Source organism: Bubalus bubalis, chromosome 18 (assembly GCF_019923935.1).
Source record: "Bubalus bubalis isolate 160015118507 breed Murrah chromosome 18, NDDB_SH_1, whole genome shotgun sequence".
Lineage (NCBI taxonomy): Eukaryota > Metazoa > Chordata > Mammalia > Artiodactyla > Bovidae > Bubalus > Bubalus bubalis.
The window spans coordinates 46,294,899-46,315,348 of NC_059174.1; the positions used below are offsets into that span (position 1 = coordinate 46,294,899).

The 20,450-nt window shown below is 50.2% G+C and overlaps 1 protein-coding gene across 1 annotated transcript; it reads left to right on the forward strand.

Moving 5' to 3' along the window:
• The first annotated feature begins 16,757 nt into the window (after window positions 1-16,757).
• Window positions 16,758-17,868, forward strand: SDHAF1 (succinate dehydrogenase complex assembly factor 1). The gene has a single exon (XM_006068769.4). The coding sequence runs from the start codon at window positions 16,883-16,885 to the stop codon at window positions 17,237-17,239; it is 357 nt and encodes a 118-aa protein (XP_006068831.1). The 5' UTR covers window positions 16,758-16,882; the 3' UTR covers window positions 17,240-17,868.
• Window positions 17,869-20,450: the final 2,582 nt, after the last annotated feature.

A 20,450-nucleotide genomic window follows, 5' to 3' on the forward strand; every position in this document is an offset into this window, starting at 1 on the left:
CTCAAATTCTCAGAGCTCCAGAGGTTTACTCTCACCACTTGGGCCCTCATCTCCCAGGGACCTGACTCCTGAGTTCCTTCTTTGATTAAGGAATGTTTTATTATTAGGTAAAATACCTTGTTCAAGAAACAGGACATATCAGCAACCAAGACAGAAAAAGACCCTTGTTCCTGGGACTTCCATGGTGGTCCATTGTCTAAGACTCTGTGCTCCCAATGCAGGGAACCTGGGTTTGATCCCTGGTCAGTGAACTAGATACAGCATACATCAATGAAGAGTTTGCATGCTGCAATGAAGATCAAAGATACCACGTACCACAACTGAGACCCAGCACAGCCAAATAAATAATTTAAAAAAAAACCCTTGTTCTCATGGTGCCTATATTCTACTGGAGAGATATTAACAATAACTGTTTAGTTAATATTAGAGTATATTAAAAGATGTGTGTGTGTGCACGTGTGCTGTGTGTGTGTTGTGTGCATGTGCTGTGTGTGTGTTCAGTCGTTCAGTCATGTCTGACTCTTTGCAGCCCCATGGATTGTAGTCTGCCAGGCCCCTCTGTCCACAGAATTTTCCAGGCAAGAATACTGGAGTGGGTTGCCGTTCCCTTTTCCGGGGGATCTTCCTGACCCAGGGATCAAACCTTTGTCTCCTGCATCTCCTGCATTGGCAGGCAGATTCTTTACCACTGAGCCACCTGGGAAGCCCATGTTAGGAGATGATACATGTTAAAGAGAAAAAATAGAGCAACGAAAGTGTGATCAGGATTTCTGAGAGTACAGTTTTAAATAGGAGGGATGTAACTTAAGCCAAGTCTCAAAGGAAGTGAGGGAGAGAGCCATGTGGATATCTGAGAAAAGAGCATTCCAGGCAGAGGGAACAGCAAGTGCCTAAAGTGAAAATCTGCCACCCATGTGAAAGGAACAGCAAGAAGTCCAGGCTGAAGTAGAGGGATCGTGATACCCAGTAAAGGAGGAGATTATGGGAGTCGGATTGTGGATGGCCATGTGGGCTCTTGCAGTAACTTCAGCTTTTATACTGTGTAAGGTCGGGGTCAAGGACAGATTTTGTGCAGAGGAGGGTTGAGACATCCCTTGCATGTAAATAGGATCCTTGTGGCGCCATGTAGGGAACAGTCTATGGGGCTGATGGAGGAATTGCTGGTAGAGCAGTGAGGAGGTTGCTGCAGTTGTCCAGGTAGGAGATGGTGAGGGCTGGACCAGAAAGGAAGCAGTGAAGGAGAGTACAAGGTGACCTGGGAAGCTTCTGGGGGATGAGGTGGGGGACCAAAAAAAAGAGGGAAATCATAGATTGGGAGAAGGGAGACACTCTGATCTGGAAGGTCTTGGTGGAGGCTTTTGATAATTGGAGGAGAGACATTTAGGTCCTGGCTGAAGGCTCTCCTATTAACTGGAGGAGGTGGGCACTCCTAGCTCTTTAGTGAAACAACTTAACTGGTTTCCTCAGAGGAGGGTTTCTGAGTTTTGCATGAGGACGGAACTGGGTATTGAAAACAAGACTCCTGGTTAATAGATGAGGCTGAGACCTCCCAAAGCCCCAGTACCCCAACATTCAACCCCCCACCAACTTCCATCCCTCACCCTCCTCAGATGCTCGGGAATGCAGCCTTTCTGGTGACCCTACGCTTGGGTTGCCTCGCAGGTGGACCAGCAGCAGCTGTGATTGCCTTGACCCTCAGTATCAGGAAGCGTGATTGTATTTCCGCAGCTCCTGATTAGGGACAGAGGCAGGTCTGGAGCAGGAGCTGCCTGAATTGTGCCTCCTTGCACAATTGGGCCCTGCAGCCACCTGATGCCCTGGGCCAGCCCCCCTAGGCTGTGCCCTGAGCCAGGCCTGGGGCCCCACTGGAGCCCCCGGGACCCTGTCCTGCCCAGGTAGCTCTGAACCGGCCCTTTAGCTGCTGCCACGACCTGATGCCGCCTCGACCCTTCGAGACCAGCGGCAGTGCTTGGATCTGTCTCTTCTCTACCGATTTATGCTTTGCGTGGCCCTCGATGTCTGTGGGCCGGCCTGTCAGCACCTGAGTGTCAGTGTCAACCTGTTGAGATTTCAGGTTGGCTGCAGTGAGAGAACCTTCGGAAGGAAGGGGCTCTGGAATTTAAGGGCAACACTCCTTGATACTGGGGGCTTTCCTGGTGGCTTAGACGGTAAAGAATCTGCCTGCAATGCAGGAGACCTAGGTTCGATCCTTGGGTCAGGAAGATCCCCTGGAGAAGGGAATGGCTACCCACTTCAGTATTCTTACCTGGAGAATTTCATGGACCGAGGATCCTGGTGGGCTGTAGTCTATGGGGTCACAAAGAGTCGGACACGACTGAGCAACTAACCTTCTCCTTGATACTGGAGTCAGTTGCTGGGGGTAAGACTCCAGGGTTCCAGGGGTAGGACAGCCTCTGGGTCCTAGGGGTGGGACTGCTGAGGCTCTGGAGGCTGGGCTCTTTGGGTCTGAGATGGAGACTCCTCCCCACTGGGGGCGCGGGACTTCTGGGTTTTAAGGGTTGAAACACTAGGTCTCGGGTTTGGCATCTGTGGGCCCTGAGGGTAAAGGCTTCTGGTTCCTGGGGTGCAGAACTACTCAGTTCTAAAAGGCAGGACTCCTGGATTTGGTGGATGGAAATGTCCTCTAGGCAGCTGGAGTGAGAGTTCCACATCCCATGGCCTGAATTTTACGTACTTACCCTTTGGTTTCTAAAGATCGAAACTTGACCCTGTGGGGTGGAGATTACCAGAGTTGGGGGCTGGAAAGCCTCCATTCTAGGGGCCATAATGTTACCTGAGGATGCACTGGCCTGGGCCTTCAGCCTTAGCTTCTGGGTGGGTTCCCTGGCTGGGTGCCTGCATGCTGCGGCAAGGTGCTGCCTCCATCCTGTCACCCTGCCAACCACCAGCACCCCAGCCCACTTTGCGCACACATGTGATATCCTCTTGACCCCCTGGGGCCCTTTCACCCAGGCCATGATCTTCCTACCCCAAACCCAAGGTTGCACCGTGGACATATGCCTGGGCACTGGACCCTGCCTGATGCTAAGTGTCTACTGTGAAACCAGCCTGTTGCTGGGTGGCCAAGTCTTTCCCTGGCAGGAACTGGGTCTATGCAGCAAGGGTCCAAGGCCTCAGCCCAGCCACTTCATCGTCCCTCATCAGCAGGGCTTTGCCCCATTCCTGACCCTTGCAAGGCAACTTCAGCTCCTTGTTGCCCATTTCAGGATGCCAGCCCCTCCCTGCACAATGTAGTCCCTGAGACTTGTGTTCCCACTGCCAGCCTCCAACCATCCCGTCCTCCCCATCACGATCCAGACCCTCAACCTTGCCCATCCTAAAGTGTCAGCCCAATTCTGACGGAAGTCCAGCCCGCAGCTCTCATCCTTCTCACTTCTCAGCCCTGATAGTGGTCCAGTTACTCAACTCTTACCTCTTCAGGAACTCAGACCTGGTCATAGTCCAGCCCCCAAGGCCTTTCCCATCCTAAGCTCTTACTGACCAGCTGTGCCTCTGATCCATGGATGGTCCATCTAGCATTTACCTCTTTGAGGGTTTGCTTCAGCTCTGCCCAAGTCAAGTTTTCCAGCCCTTACCTCCACAGGACCCCAGATACCATATTCCAGCCCCAGAAGTTGGGAGTGAGACTCTGGCAACCACTTGCCACCAAGTAACCCTCCATTGCTACTCTTTCCCCAGGCTCGCTGTATCTGCACACTCACACTATTCCTATGTACTCTGGACACTTGTGCAGGACTGATGCTGCAGCTCCATGGCAGGCCTGTGTCCCTGCCCAGACGCCAGCAGCCACCAAGGACAGGGGCGCAGACATAGCACCTGCAGCCTCCTGTATGATCCCAGAAGCCTGCTGGCACCCTGCCACCCATACTTGCCACTAGAGTTCTTCCTGGCCTGTGTGGCTGACAAGGGTTGTGGCTGACAAGGGTCATGCCCGTGGGAACCACTAAGTGCTCTGTGCCTGCCCACAGGCCTCCACGGCCACTTGCCAAATGATTGGTGTCTGTGTTCGGCCCTGAAGGACACTTGGCTTTTGCTGTGAGCCGTCACCAGGGTGGTTGGTGGTGCAAGACCAGATCTGGTCTTCCATCATCCTGCAGGTGATAGTGAGAGCCACCATGTGCCAGGCCTACGAATGAGATACAGTGCCAAACAGGACTGAATTCTGCCCACACTCTCCTTGGGAAAACGGATCTGATTTTCTCTCATGGCTCTATTTACAAAGCACCCATTCTGGTTCTCAAATTATTGTCCCTAGACCAGCAGCAGCAGCAACACAGGGCCTATCTACAATGCAGACTGCCCCAGACTTACTGACTCAGAAATGCTGGGATGGTACCCAGCATCCATTTGTAACAAACCCTTCAGGAGATCAGAACTTCTGTTTGACCTGTTCCAAATCAGCTCACTGCACCTTTGAACTGCACTAGAAGATAAGGTTAATCGTCATCTCTTTTCTCTAGTGAGGAAACTGAGGCACAGAGAAGCTAAGTGCTTCCCCAGATCTCAGCTGTAAGCAGCAGAACTGGCCTTTCTGCCTGACTCCAGAATCCTCCTGAACCCTCTATGCTTTAGTATCTTTCTAACAATAATGTAAAAATAGTTCCAGTAGTAACATCAAAAGGGGACTAACTTTATAGAGTGCTTGCTCAGTGCTAAGCCCTCTATTGGGCTTCCATGGTGATTCAGATAGTAAAGAATCCACCTGCCAATGCAGGAGATGCAGGTTCCATCACTGAGTCAGGAAGATCCCCTAGATAAGAGAATGGCAACCTACTCCAGTATTATTGTTTGGAGAATCCATGGACAGAGGAGCTTTGAGGGCTAAGGTTCACAGGATCACAAAGAGTCCAGTATGACTAAGCGACTAAAACACACACACACACACACACACAGGCCTTCTATTACCTTAATTAATTCTACCAACAGTCCCATCAGGCAGGTACATGTTATGGATGAGGGAAACCAAGGCATTGATGGTTAAGGAATTTGCCCAGTGTCCTACATCTAGAAAATGACTTAGCTGGGCTTCCCTGGTGGCTCAGTGGTAAAGAATCTGCCTGCCAATGCAGGAGACATGGGTTCGATCCCTGGTCAGGGAAGATCCCACATGCCACAGAGCAACGAAGCCCGTGTACTGCAATTATTGAGACTGCTCTATAGCCCAGAAGCTGCAATTACTGAAGCCCTTGTGCTCTAGAGCCGGTGCTCCACAAAAAGAGAAACCCGAGCACTGCAACCAGAGAATAGCATAGCCACTACTCACCACAACTAGAGAAAAGCCCAAAAGCAGCAAAGGCCCAAGGTGGCCAAAAATAAATAAATAAATTTTTTTTTTTTGAGAAAATGAATTAGCTGGCGTCTGAACATTTGTTCACTTATTGAACAGACTCTCATCAACTTTGAGTCTTTATGTCCACGTTTCTTCTCCACGTTCCTCATGGTCTCTTGACCCTATCCTGACTTTCTGTGTCAGTGTCCATCCCTGTCTGACCCCTTCCTGCCTCTAGTTCAAATGCACCCTGGGGGGAACTTGTTTGGCTTGCTTTTTAGTTAGAGACTGATGACCACCCCTACCTCTGTCGGCCATGGTCATTTGTCCAGCCTTGGCCCAACAAGCTGTGGCAGAGGTGGAGTCATGGGGACATGGTGTGGCCAATATGTCAGGCAGGCCTCTTACTGGCAGTGTCAAAATCCTAAACTGGGGAAATTAAAAAAAAAAAAAAAAAAGGGGGATTTGAAGCACATATAGCTGCAAAGACAGAAGGTATTTCTATCTTCAGGCTTAGCTAGATTAAGAATTTTCAATTGCAGTTAGAAGAAATCTGTTTCTTTCTCTCTCTTCTTTGTCCTGGTTTTCCCTTCGTTCCCCTGTGTGTGTGTGTGTGTGCGTATTAGTCACTCAGTTGTGTCTGACTCTTTGCGACCTCATGGACTACAGCCCGCCAGGCTCCTTTGTCCATGGAATTTTCCAGGCAAGGATACTGCAGTGGGTTGCCATTTCCTTCTCCAGGAGATCTTCCCAACCCAAGGATTGAACCTGGGTCTCCTGCATTGCAGGCAGATGCTTTACCATCTAAGCTACTAGGGGAGCCCTCCTCCCTCTGTGTTAGCTTTATGCTCAAGCAAATTCTTCCCCTGTGGTGGCAGCAAGACTTCTGCAACAACAGGAGGACAATTCTAACAGCTTTATAGCCCTCTCCCAAAATGTAACACCATTCCCCCACTAGTTGCCAAAGTCCTAGAGTCCCCACTCATAGATTTTGCTTGACCAACCATTGGGGCCCAGAGGAGGGAGGAATAGTCTGATTAGCCAGCTCTGATTCCTGTACCCCTCTCTGGAGCCTGCATGTGGAGTCATCTCAATCTGCATGTTGGAAATAAGGATGGGTGACTGTCAAAAAGGAGGTAGAGGTATCATTGTCAGAAGGATGGGAGGGGACTTCCCTGGTGGTCCAGTGGCTAACAATTTTCACTCCCAATGCAGGGGGCCCAGGTTCAATCCCTGGCCAGGGAACTAGATACCACGTGCTGCAACTAAGAGTTCACATGCTGAAACTAAAGATCCTGCATGAAACAATGAAGATCGAAGATCCTAAATGCAAGGATGGGAGGACAGAAAAGACAGCTACCACTAGAGTCTACTGCCAAGTTCCCCGTAGGCCCAAACAGGCAGATAAGAGGTAGAATCATTTGATGATTCAAGGGATGGTCACCCCTTTCAGTAGGGGCTGGGATGAGTGGTGGGCCAAAAAAACCCCAAAGACAAAGAACAGAGAAGCTGCTTCAGTCACATCTAGGACCTGTTAAAGTAGCTAGCACATGGTATGGTATGTAGACACTGTTCATTGTGGTTGTTTTTGCTGTTATGATTAATCCAAGGGGAGTTCTCAACAGAACAATGCAGCCTCGGGGTGCTGTTGGATGGAGGGTAGGCCTCTGGCTTGTCTGAGCCTGACAAGCATGTCTCTCCAGCCATGCAGCTTCCCCCACCCTCACCCCACCCTCAAAGAGCCTCTGCATCTTGTGAGGAACCCTTGCTCTGTGGCCTGTCCGAGTGTTCAGGGAGAGGTGTAGCTTCCCACTCCCTGGGATGAGGGCTCTGAGTGTGAGGATGGATTCTTCCATGTAGGGGGTGACTGCATCCCTGTAGACCACTGTTCTTGCCTCCACAATGGCCAGAACTTCCCTGTGAGCATCCTCTTGGGTCTTTGTTAGAGTTTCACTTGGAGCCTTCCACTTTGCCTCTAATCTCCATGCACTTTTTTGAATGGGTCTCATGTCAGAACCTCTAGGCATACCCTCCCTTTAGTACCGCCTCCCCTTTCACTCTCCTCCCTTCCTCCACAGCCTGGCCAGACTGTCCTGTTAAAGAATTGCTCCTCTTAGAGGAATTCCTTGGAGGTCCAGTGGTTAGGACTCCACACTCCCTCTGCAGGGGGCATGGGTTCAATCCCTGGTTAGGGAACTTGCATGTGTGGCCAAACAACAACAACAATAACACTATGTTGGAACTGAATTTTGGAACTTCCCTGGTGGTCCAGTGGTTAAGACTTCACCTTCCAATGCAGTGGGTAAGGGTTTGATCCCTAGTCAGGGAGCCGAAATCCCACTTGCCTCCTGGCCAAAAAAACCCCAAAACATCAAACAGAAGCAATATTGTAACAAGTTCAAAGACGATTTTAAAAATGGTCCACATCAAAAAAATCTTTAGGACTTCCCTACCACTCCAGACGGAGAAGGCAATGGCACCCCACTCCAGTACTCTTGCCTGGCAAATCCCATGGACAGAGGAGCCTGGAAGGCTGCAGTCCATGGGGTCGCTGAGGGTTGGACATGACTGAGTGACTTCACTTTCACTTTTCACTTTCATGCATTGGAGAAGGAAATGGCAACCCACTCCAGTGTTCTTGCCTGGAGAAACCCAGGTGGGCTGCCGTCTATGGGTCGCACAGAGCTGGACACGACTGAAGCGACTTAGCAGCAACAGCAGCAGCAGTGGTACAGAGGATAAGAATCTGCCTGCCAACACAGGAGACACAGGTTCGATCCCTGGTTGGGGAAGATTTCACATGCCTTGGAGAGTTAAGCCTGTGCACTACACTACAACTACTGAGCCCGTGCTCTACAGCTTGTGCTCTGCAACAAGCGAAACCACTGCCATGAGAAGCCTGTGCACCGCAGCTACTGAGTAGTCCCTGCTCGCCGTAGAGAAAGCGTGTGCACAGCAATGAAGACGCAGTGCAGCCAAACATAAATAAATTAAAAAAAATTTTTTAATTAAAAAAGAAAGAATTGCTCCTTCTATATCTGCCAACTGGCACCCCTGCAGCTGCCCTACAAAGGAGGTCTGTGGCATCACAGATGGACTCTTAGGCTGTCGATTGCAAGGTGATCAGGGATGTGGCCTGAGGGGTCAGAGATTAGCGCATGACTTGCGGGTGTTGGAAAGGAGCGGACTGTGACTCAGACTCCTCGGACTCATGGGTCCCTAACCTCCACATCTACTTGGCTCCTGCTCTGAGCCCCATGGCCTCACTGCTGATTTCCCCACCATTGCTCCCCAGCCCACCTAACACCACCTTTGTGCCATGTGGCACTGTCTAACCAACCATATGCACCAACCCCACAGCTGCAGAGCACTGGAGCTGCCCCCATGCCCCTGCCAGTGCCCACTTGGTCATCTTCTGCTGGAGGGCTGACACATGCCCTGTGCTCACTGCTCCTGCTTCCTCCGCCAAGGTTGCGCTTTCTGGACAGACAACTGTATTCAGTGTGGCTGCCATCTGGCCACTGGTGCCCTGTGAGCAGCATGCCCCAGTGCTGGCCTGAGAAGTGCTATGATCACTGCAAAGGCTGCCACAGGTGGCTGGTACCACTGCCTGTTAGCCTAGTCCCCACCCGGCCCCACTGTCCTGGAGGAGCCACTGGTCTGTCCTGCCATGGGAGACTTCCACTTCCACACATTCAAAGGAGCCCACTGTGAATTCCCTGGCTCCTCTGTCTACCGCCTGGTGTGTCTCCGTGGCACAGTCCATGACAACTTCAGTCTGGGTTTGATGCCATGTGGCTGCACCAAGGTTCTGACCCTCTGAGCCAGTGTTCTGACACCAGACATGAATCTGAAAGATCTCAACCACGGCGGGGTGAGGTTCCAAAGGTCCACACTGACCCCCACCCTCTACTGTCCCCACTACCCCCAAAATCCATAGAGACCCCTGTTTTCCTGCTGTTGTCCCTTTATTGACTCTCCCACTAGTCTTCAAAGATGTCCACTCAGATTCCTCAGGGGCCCCATTCACCGCCCCCCACCAATGGCTACTGACCCCCCTCCTCACTGACTTGCTTGTGGACCCCTTCCCACTGACTCTCACTTGTCTTTATTTACTCCCCTTGAGACTCCTATCACTCTCTAATTAACTCTCCTTTGAGTCTTTGACTGATCATTTACACCCCTGTGGATCTTCCCATTGATCTGCCTATTGATATTGGCTCTTGCATTGAATTCTCACGCCTTTCTGGTATCCTAATTGAGCCTCTTTGATGCTGTATCTTATTCATTGAAGGCTTCTCAGTGGTGCTAATGGTAAAGAACATACCTGCCAATTCAAGAGACATAAGAGATGGGGGTTGGATCCCTGGGTTGGGAAGATCCCCTGGAGAAAGCCTGGCAGCCTGACCCAGTATTCTTGCTTGGAGAATCCCCATGGAAGAGGAGCCTGGTGGGCTCCATTGAGACTTTCATAGTGCCACATTAATTCATCAGTTTACTTTCTGAATCTACCCCAATGTACCCACGAGCTAAGTCCTCCCATTGCCCCCAAAGCCACCTAAGTCTTCTCCTGATCCTCAGTGATGCATGGATCTGTCCTTCCACTGCCTCTATTTGTCCTCTTTGTGATTCTCCCCTTGCTCCCTCACTGACCCCTCCCCACCAACTCCTTAATTATTCTTTCCCCCCATCATTGGTCTTCCATTGACCCCTCATTAATTCTGACCACTCTACTATTGATTCCCCATTGGATTCTTTATTGACCTTCCATTTCACCTCCAACTGACCTCCCATTGAATTCTCCTTCGATCCCTAATGACTAAACGTCCCTTAACCACCAATGTTCTCCTTGATCCCTCTCCGATCCTTCAGTGACATTTCCAGAAGAGTCTGCTGACCGCCACTACCCCCTTCCCTGGCTGCTCTCCCCTCCCGCGTTCCCCCGCAGTTTGTGAAGGGAATTCTGGAATCACCGCCCTTCATTCAGGACTGCAGCCTCCTCACCTACTGCCAGGCTGCCTGCCCTGCATAGACACCCACTTCAGCCTCTCTCTGACCTAAGATTGGGACACCCTGGTGCACCTGACACTGCTGAGGCCCTACAGGATCCTACCTATGCTGACCTCATGACCCAGGCAGCCCAAGCAGCCCCTCAGTGCCCCTGTGCAACACCTGGAAGTTGGCAGAGATGCCAGGCTGTGGCCTGGTCTGCAGGCTCCTCTGCCCCAGCCTGTGTGGCCACGCACATACAATGGAGAAGTTTAGGCCTTGGTGGGTGGGGCCAGATGAAGAAGGCTGGGACTTGGAAAAGAGCAATGACTAGATTTGAAGAAGTGGCCAGACCTGGAGGGACAGCAGTTTAACAAGGTCTTTATGGGTGTTTTTGTTATTGTTTTGTTTTTAGTATTTATTTATTTGGCTGTGCCAGGCCTTAGTTGAGGCAACAAAGTTCCATCTTTGTTGCTGCATGCAAAATCTTTAGTTGGGGCACAGGGGCTGTTAGTTGTGCCATGTGGAATGTAGTTCCCTGACCAAGGATGGAACCTGGGCCCCCTGTATTGAGAGCACAGAGTCTTAGCCACTGGACCCCCAACAAAGTCCCAAGGTCTTTCTTTCTTTTGTGCCCGTCTCTTTTCCTCACCAGTGTCTCCTCTTTACATCCCAGCCTACACTTCAGGGTCATCAGGAGGCTGGGATTCCCATGATGTCCTGGAGGCGCCCCCAACTTTGCTGTGAGTGCTCTGGCTGGGCCTGGGATGCATGCTAGGCAAGTTGTGGGCCAGCAGGAGTCTCCTCCTCTCCTGATGGGGATCAGAGAAGACCTGACATTGATGGAACTGGCTGAGGAGAGTGTGTAGGAGGGACATGCAAGGGAAAGGGAAACATAATTGCAAAGTTGTGGAGGTTGGAAAACATCACTAGGAAGCTAGCCCTACTGGGGGTAGGAGGCAATAGGATTGGAAAAGTAAACTTGGGAGTCCAAGCACTCACCTTTGCCATCCACCTGCAGTCCTCACTTGTCCACCTGAAGCCACTGTGCATGGACCTGTCATGGGGTCCATGTCCTGCCTCTCAGCCTGTTACCAAGTCCAAGCTCACTCTGCTTGCTGCACAACAGGCCAATAAATCAGAGAGACAAGGTGTTGAGGCAAGGAATATGACTTTATTCGAAAAGCCAGCTGACCAAGAAGATGGCAGACTAATGTCTCAGAGCAACCATCTTGTTGGGCTCTGGATGCCAGGTTCTTTTACAGAGCCAGAGAGAGGGGCGATGAGGAACGAAAATCAAAAGGCAGAATAGAGAGGGAGACTCAGTGGGGAAGTAAAGTGAAAGAATCTTTAGTCTTGCAAAACATCTCCAGGAATGGCCAACCTTTGGAAGGGGTGTGTTAATCTCTTCTTTTTATTGTAGATATTCACAGGTGGGTAAGGTCAGATGATCTCTCTATAAGCTGAACAAAAGCACTTTAGTTTACAGTCAGGAAGAGGGGCAGGGTCTTCTGAGGCAGGCTTGTTGTTCAGTGGCTCAGTCATGTCCAACTCTTTGCGACCCCATGGACTGCAGCATGCCAGGCTTCCCTGTCCTTCACTATCTCCCAGATTTTGCAAAATAACAAAACCAACAAAAAGCAAGTCAAAGAAACAGTTTCCAATATGCAGTCAGAATTGGCTTCTCTGCAACAAGCCCTGCTCACTGTTCTGATGCCATGAGGACTATGAGTGTGACCCTGGCATCATCTTTGATGGCACAGATTGTGTGTCCCAAGACCACTGGGGCTGCTTCCACAAGGGATGTGACATGCCTGTAAGACAGGTCCCCAGGCCTGGGTGGGTGGGCACAGAGTCTCCCATATCTTATCAAAATATTCCTTTCAGGACACCATATCAATAAGACTTTCAGTTGTAACTGACAGAAAATGATGCCGACTATCTTAAATACAACAGGAAATATATCTACTTTTCTTTGGGTAAAGTTGAGGCTTTCAGACAGGGCTGGATTTGGGGACTCAAATGATGTCACTAGGACTCAAGTTTCCATCTTTCATCCCAGCCTTTTCCTTTTTCTGTGTTAGCATAACAGGAGGGAAAAGGGCAGGACAAAACTTTTGAAAGAAAGACATCGCCCAAGGACACAACATAAACTGATTAGAATCAAATGGGACCAAGATGGCAGATAAGACTAGACCCTGATCCTCAATCAGCAAGTGAAATGACACACCCAGAGGCACCGTTGACAGTTCCAAGGCACTGTCAAAAGACCAAGAAATTGGGCCACTGCAAGGAATTGTGCATCAGAACAGTGACCAGTGGAAATCTCCACCTCTTCTCCAAAATAGATGGAATAATCCTCCCACTCATTAGCATATGAAATTACCCAACCTATAAAAACTAATCATGCCACATTTCGCAGGCGCACTCACTGGCCCTGTGCGATGTCCCATACTCTGTGGAGTGTGCTTCTCCCTGAATCTGAATAAATCCACTTCTTACCTATCACTTTGTTTCTCACTGAATTCTTTCTGTGATGAGGCATCAAGAACCTGAGCTTCATTAGGTCCTGGAACTGGGTACCACGGGTTTTGGCCGGCTGTGAGTCCCAGCCACATGGGTTAGATTCCCAAGCAGGGTTTTGGCTGGCCTCAAGGCCCAGCCACTTGGGTTCAAGTCCCAGCACATGGGATCAAGTGCCAATCTGAGGTAAATGGTTTCATTAGCATCTATATTAATTAGACTTTTGGGGCCAAGAGCTATAACAGAGGCTCAACATTACAGTGACTTAAACTTCATAAAAGCTTATTGCTCTCTCATGAACAGCCCAAGTAAAACCAGCTCATTTCCTCCAACTCAGAAACACAGGCTCCTTCTATCACACAACACAGCAGGAGGCAGCTCTTGGACTCCAGGGTTGAGGAATGAGACAGCTAGAGATAGCAAGCAGAGACACCTCTCTTGACAAGGTATCCATGCAGAAAGGGGAGAATAAAGATCAGCTAGGGGACTTCCCTCGAGCTCCAGTAGTTAAGACTCCACATTCCCAATGCAAGAGGCACAGATGTGATCCTTGTTTGGGCAATGAAGATCCTGCATGCGCCAACGGCATGGAACAAATAATAATAAGATCAGCTAGGACGAGCCAGAAGGCAAGGATATCTTAGAACTAATTTTTATCAGTATTATTTTGAGATGGGAAAAACTCAGGGATGTTTCAGTGCTGATAAGCAGAAGACAGACAAGGAGAGGTTGGAAATCCAGCAGGAAGAGATGCCAGGATAAAGGATGCATTGCTCCCTTGAAAGCAGGAGAGCAATAGCAGAGCTGGGATCTGGGAAGGCAAGATGGATAGTTTTGGGAGTTCTTTTGTTTGTTGTTTCTATTTATTTATTTTTGGCCATACCTCATGGCATGTGGGATCTTAGTTCCTCCACCAGGGTTCAAACCCAAGTCCCCTGCATTGGAAGGTGATTCTTAACCACTGGACCACTGGTGAAGTCCCAGAATGCTATTCATTAGTAAGGGGAAAACAAACCTGAAATCTCATGATGAGAAATAGAATCATCTGTGAATTCAGGGTTATCTGTAGGGGGCGGGAGGATGGGAGAGAACAGCTTGAACATCAACCACAACTGTCAGGTAAGCTAAGCCAGACAGGTAAGCTTGACCCTTTGGTTCAAGGGTCAAGAGACTCCTGACTGCGTCTCCTAAACTTTTAGTGTAGCTTTGGGTAAGTGACTCAGCCTCTCTCTATGCCTGTTTGCTCATCCACAAAAAGTAGTGATAAGAACAGTACCCACCATACAGGGTAGCTGTGAAGATATATATAAAGTGCTTGGCATAAGTGCTCAGTAAGTATGAGCTGTGATTGCTCTTGTAACCATTTTTATTTTATCTTTGGAGAGGCAGTATGTATATGCATGATAAGTTGCTTCAGTTGTATCTGACTCTTTGCAACCCTCTGGACCGTAGCTCCTCTGACAATGGGATTCTGCATGCAAGAATATTGGAGTGGGCTGCCACTCCCTCCTCCATGGGATCCTCCTGACCCAGGGATCGAACCCGTGTCTCCTGTGCCTCTTGTACTGGCAGATGGATTCCTTCCCTCTAGCACCAGCTGGGAAGCCTTCAGTATGTATAGCAGAGTTGTTAAAACTAGAGGTCATGAAATCTGATCCCCGAGGTTCAAAACCTGACTCTGCCACTTACCAGGTATGTGAAGCTGGGCAGGCTGTGTTACTTCTCTGGCCTCAGTTTCATAAGAGTCATATAGTACAGACCGTCTCATCAGAGTGTTGATGAGGATTTAATATCACTTAAAACATTAAATGTTTAATAAAATGTTTTAAATATTTACTATTTTCAAATAAATAGATTACATACAATAATATAAATTAGGTGACAGTATATTAAAATACCAATTGCATCATATTATATTACACATTTTATTAACCTACTCTGTTATACATTATCTTATAAATAAAATATTAAAGCACTTGAAAGAGTGTCTGGCACAGAGTACGTGCTCAGTAAACAGTTACTAGATTATGAAGACACAGATGAGAGATGTGACAGGTTCCAGAGGCTTTTTTTTTTTCCTCTCTAAAGTTCCCTTCTGAGACAGTGTTTATTATGAAAAATTTCAAGCATCACAAAAGAATAGTGTTATGAAACCCCATTACAGTTACAAATATTTTGCCATGCTTCCTTTCATCTTTTCCTCCCACTCTTTGTTTTGTTTGTGCTGTAGGATTTTAAAGCAAATCCCAGACCTTATTCCTCTAGCAAAGAACCTGGTATGTGTTTGTGACAGAGAGACACCAGCAGGAATCACGGCGGTTTCAGATCTCCCTATTGACTCCCAGGGCTTGCCTTGTGGCTCAGCTGGTAAAGAATCTGCCTGCAATGCACGAAACCTGGGTTTGATCCCTGGGTTAGGAAGATCCCCTGGAGAAGGGAATGGCAATCCACTCCAGTATTCTGGCCTGGAGAATTGCATGGACTTGCCTCCAAAATCACTGCAGATGGTGAATGCAGCCATGAAATTAAGACACTTACTCCTTGGATGAAAAGCTATGACCAACCTAGACAGCATAGTAAGTAGAAACATTACTTTGCTGACAAAGGTCCATCTAACCAAAGCTATGGTTTTACCAGAAGTCATGTATGGATGTGAGAGTTGGACTATAAAGAAAGCTGAGCGCCAAAGAATTAATGCTTTTGAACTCTGGTGTTGGAGAAGACTCTTGAGAGTCCCTTGGATTGCAAGGAAATCAAACCAGTCAATCTTAAAGGAAATCAGTGCTGAATATTCATTGGAAGGACTGATGCTGAAGCTGAAACTCCAATACTTTGGCCACTTGATGCGAAAAACTGACTCATTAGAAAAGACCCTGATGCTGGGAAAGATTGAAGGCAGGAGACGGGAAGGACAGAGGATGAGATGGTTGGATAGCATCACCTACTCGATGGACATGAGTTTGAGCAAGCTCCGGGAGTTGGTGATGGACAGGGAAGCCTGGCGTGCTGCAGTTCATGGGGTGGCAAAGAGTCAGAGACGACTGAGCGACTGAACTGAACTACTCCCAGACTCAAGCCCTCTCCCTAGCCCCTGACCAGCCTATCCTCTTGCGGAAGGACGCATGACCAGATGCGCGGAGGCGTGGTCGCACGCTGGGCGGAGGGATCCCGGGTTATCGTTTCCCGGTCTCCCACGCTCCGGGTGCTGGCAGGTGCGGGTAGGTGCTGGTAGGGTGTTGAGCAGGTCGTGGCCTTGCGGGCCTCCCAGCGCTACGAGGACACCTCCGAATAGACTGCGGGAACTATAACGGAATTGCGCCTGACTACCTGATACTTCCTGGCGGTCTGCGGAGTGCCAACATAGTCGAAGAGTTCCGTGTGGGCTGGATTCGGCTTCAACAGCTAGGGAGGCCCCTCCCTCTCCTACCCTCAGATCCGAGGCCCCTCCGTCTCCTACCCTCAGATCCGGCTCACATCGGCAGACAGCGCTACCGGCCCAAACTGGCTGCGTTTGGGGCTTATAGCCCACGGCATATTCTCAGCATGTTCTGCCTGCTGTGACCCAGCACTTTACCGCGTATTCCCGTCCCCAAGGGTTGGGACCCTCGATATACACGTGCTGTGGGAGTGGGGACGCACGGAGCTTCCCATGGTTGCTTTAATAAATGAGGATAAACCCACGTGTGTGCCCGTCTTCTCTCCCCCAGTGCCCCCAGAGCTCTGGGGAACACAAGGATCCTAACCTCTAGCTCTCTCCACTCGCAGGACCCAAGAGTCAGGTCAGGATCCCCTGGTCTCTTCCGACCCCAAACCTAAGAGTCTCAGGGTCTAGCGTCCTCCTCCTGCAGGCCCTCAGGAGTACCGTCCTCTCAAGGACACTGATGTGCAGTGGAGCGGGCCAGTGAACCATTAGCTCCGCCCCTTACACACAACATTGTGACGTAGAGGCAGCGACAACCTATGAGGCGCGAAGGCGCCGCAAAGCTGGGAGCGGGAGGCGGAAGTTCCTATGGCTGTGTTTCACCGCTTCTCCCGCCTGTGCTCGGGCGCCGCTAGGTGCCCCGCGGCCCAGCTGCTACCATGAGCCGGCACAGCAGGTTGCAGAGGCAAGTTCTGAGTCTGTACCGCGAACTGTTGCGCGCTGGGCGCGGGAAGCCGGGCGCCGAGGCACGGGTGCGGGCGGAGTTCCGGCAGCACGCCTGCCTGCCACGCTCCGACGTACTGCGCATCGAGTACCTGTACCGCCGCGGTCGGCGCCAGCTCCAGATGCTACGTTCGGGCCACGCCACGGCCATGGGTGCCTTCGTGCGTACGCGGGGCCCGACCGAGGAGTCCAACGGCGCGGAGGCCCCAGGGACCCTGTCTGGTGAAGGTGACGACCCGAGGAAACCGCTAGACAGCATGAGGACACCGAAGACCCCGCTGGATGGACGGTGACCGGCTGAAGGGCTCGCCCGATGGCTCAGGGGGACTGGAGGACTGGGGAGCCCCCTGATGGAAAGTGAGAGGTCTTGAGAAACTAAATAGACAGATTGAGGTAGTTGAATAACCCTCCTGGGACGTGGGGTGCGATGGCGAGAAATGCCCGGCTTTACTTGCTGTATGGTACCGAGTCAGACTTAACCAATGAGGCTTGGGGCGGATTGTCAAACTGCAAGCTACTTATCCTAAGGCCTGGGGAGCCAAGACGCCCCTCTGTTGGACAGAAAGAGACTGACGCCCTTGTCTAGAACCCTGAGAAATACCACTACTGGCTCCTCAAAGAGACTCCCCTCTCCTGTATTTAACTCTGAGAAGAGCAGATAAGGAGGAGTTTCGGACGATGCCCTGATGGACGGTGAGAAGCCTGGAAACCCCCTCAGAAAAATCTTTACTCCATTGAGACCAACTGGGATTGGTGAGGAAGGGGGTAAGGGATCTCTCACCCCGCTAATCATTTAAAGACCCCCTCAAGACCTCTACATGATGGTTCTGAGGGGGAAACCTCCCCCCACCCACCCCTATTCCTGCTCCTTTCCCTTCTCAAGACTGTTGGACAAAAAGGCAATAAAATGGGGGTGTGCTTACTTCCCTGTTGGTGTTGGTAAAGATTTGATGTGTTTGGGGGATTTTGAGAGTTATCAAGAAGTGACCCTCTGGCAGGGATGGGTGTGGGGAACCCTCTAGAATGGCAGATTGGTTGGAGCAGCATAGTTCTTTCTTCTGGGCAGATCCATGGAGGGAACCCACCCTGGTTTGACCCCCAAGGAAGCCCCTGTTGACCTCTTAATGGAAGGTAGTGAGGCGGAAGAGGAATGGTGGAGCTGAGGAGGCCTGGCTGGTAACCCCTGCGGTAGTAGTGGGACCCTCAAACCTGGCTAAGGAGTCCAGCCTCAGCTACAAGCTGGAATTGTTAGCAAGGCCTAGGGGTTGGAAAGGAGAGGTGGACCCATAGGCCACAGACATACCTCTTCCCATGCCCCAGAGGGACATGCCCTAGACATTCCCTGAGGTGCTGCATTTTGTAGCCCTCAGCTGTATTTGCACCCATTAAAAGCAGTTGAGAGGAGGAGGACCTCAGGAAAGGAACTCAGAGCTCAGATCAAAGGCAGGATGCCATGGCATGCCTGCTGCTCAGTCTTGTCTGACTCATTGTAACCTCATGGACTGTAGCCTGTGAGGCTCCTTTGTCCATAGAATTTTTTCCAGGCAGGAATACTGGAATGGGTTGCTATTTCCTACTCCAGGGGATCTTTTCAACCCAGGGATTGAAACCACGTCTCTTGGGTCTCCCGCATTGGCAGGCAGGTTCTTTACCCCTGCGCCACCTGGGAATCCCCAAAGGTAGGATGGACCAAAGAGAAACACAGTCTCTCCCCCAATCCCAGTGGGGGAGGCAGATACTCAAATAGTTATAAAATGAGGTTGAAATCTGAAGAATTATGAGGTGTTTGCCAGAATGTAGGGATAAGCTTCTAAGCAGGGGAACCGTGTGGATAAAGGCCTGGAGAGGGCGAAGGGGAGAAACGCTGGGGCCTGGAGTGCCCCAGAGCACAGGCTGTGCAGTTCATGCAAGTGGCTTCTACTTCAGCTTTGTCTCTGGTTGGTACTCAGCCTCCATGACCATGTTCATCTGTCCACCTCAGTTTCTTCCACCAGGGTGTTGCTATTAATCCTGGCCTGGCTGCATTTCAGAGTAAAAACCAAAATCTTGAAAGTGGCTAGTGGAGTTAAGTCCTACCCATCTCGCCCGCATTAGAGCTCCACCTGCATCTCCCTCCTCTTCCTCCTGCTCATTCCTGGCTCCAAGATCTTGAGCCCTAATAAGGTCCAGGATGGGAGCTTCTGGCAGGGTTGCAGGCAGTGATCGAGTTCTCACTGGGGCTGGGTGTCCTGGTCAGAAGGGAGTTACTGGGTGAATGTCGGGTGATTAAGAGCTTGGACTCTGGAACTGGAATGCTTAGGTTTGAATCGCAGTTCTAACTTACTGATTACTTGATCAGAGGCAAGTGATTTAATCTCCTTGTGCCTCAACACCCTTAACTGCCAAATGGGCGTGCTGACTACAATAGTGTCTCCCTTATGCAGCTGTTATGGTATGTTTTTGTTCAGTCGCTAAGTTGTGGCTGACTCTTTGCAACCCCATGGACTGCAGCACAGCAGGCTTCCCAGTTCATTACCATCTCCCTGAGTTTACTCAAACTCATCTCCATTGTCTTGGTGATGCCATCCAACCATCTCATCTGTCCTCCCCTTCTCCTCCTGCCTTCAGTCTTTCCCAGCATCAGGGTCTTTTCTAATGAATCGACTCTTTGCATCAGGTGGCCAAAGTATTGGAGCTTTAGCATCTGTCCTTCCAATGAATATTCAGGATTGATTTTCTTTAGGATTGACTGGTTTGATCTCCTTGCTGTCCAAGAGACTCTCAAGAGTCTTCTCCAACATCACACTTTGAAAACATCCATTCTTTGGCTCTCAGCCTTTTTTATAGTCCAAACTCTCACGTGACTACTGGAAAAACCATAGCTTTGACTATATAGACCTTTGTCAGCAAAATGATGTCTGCTTTTGAAAACACTGTCTAGGTTGGTCATAGCATTTCTTCCAAGGAGCAAGCATCTTTTAATTTCATGGTGCAGTCACCATTATGACACAGTGAATTAAGTACCTGCGGCAGCAGAGGGTGATGTCCCAACCCCATAACCCTCCTGTCTACTTGAGTTCACTTGTAGCTGCAGAGGAGGGTTCCCAAGAGACTGCCAGCTTCCTGCTCTGAGCCCCTGCATCTCTGCTCTTCTGCTTGAGGGCTTTCTAGGAATTATGAGAGGTGGGTTAATGCCCTCAGGAGCAACCGCAGCCTGTGGGGGACTACAGTCACTGGATAAGTGCCCCAGTTGCCTGTTGTCTGGTGGGACTGAGCCCCAGGTACTCAGTGGCTCCCGCACCATAAGCATATGTTTTGCTTTTGCCCTGTTCACTGTCTCTCATTCCCTAACTCCTGCCTCCTGGGATCACGTCGCAAATAAACCACCTCACTCAAGCCCTTATCTCAGAATGTACTGATGTTAAACCACCCTCCTTGGTCTTGTCTGTGTCTGCTGCTGTGTTTTCGCTCTTCTAAGGGACAGGGTCACTGCTTGTCAACCTGTCAAAGAATCTCCTGATCTAA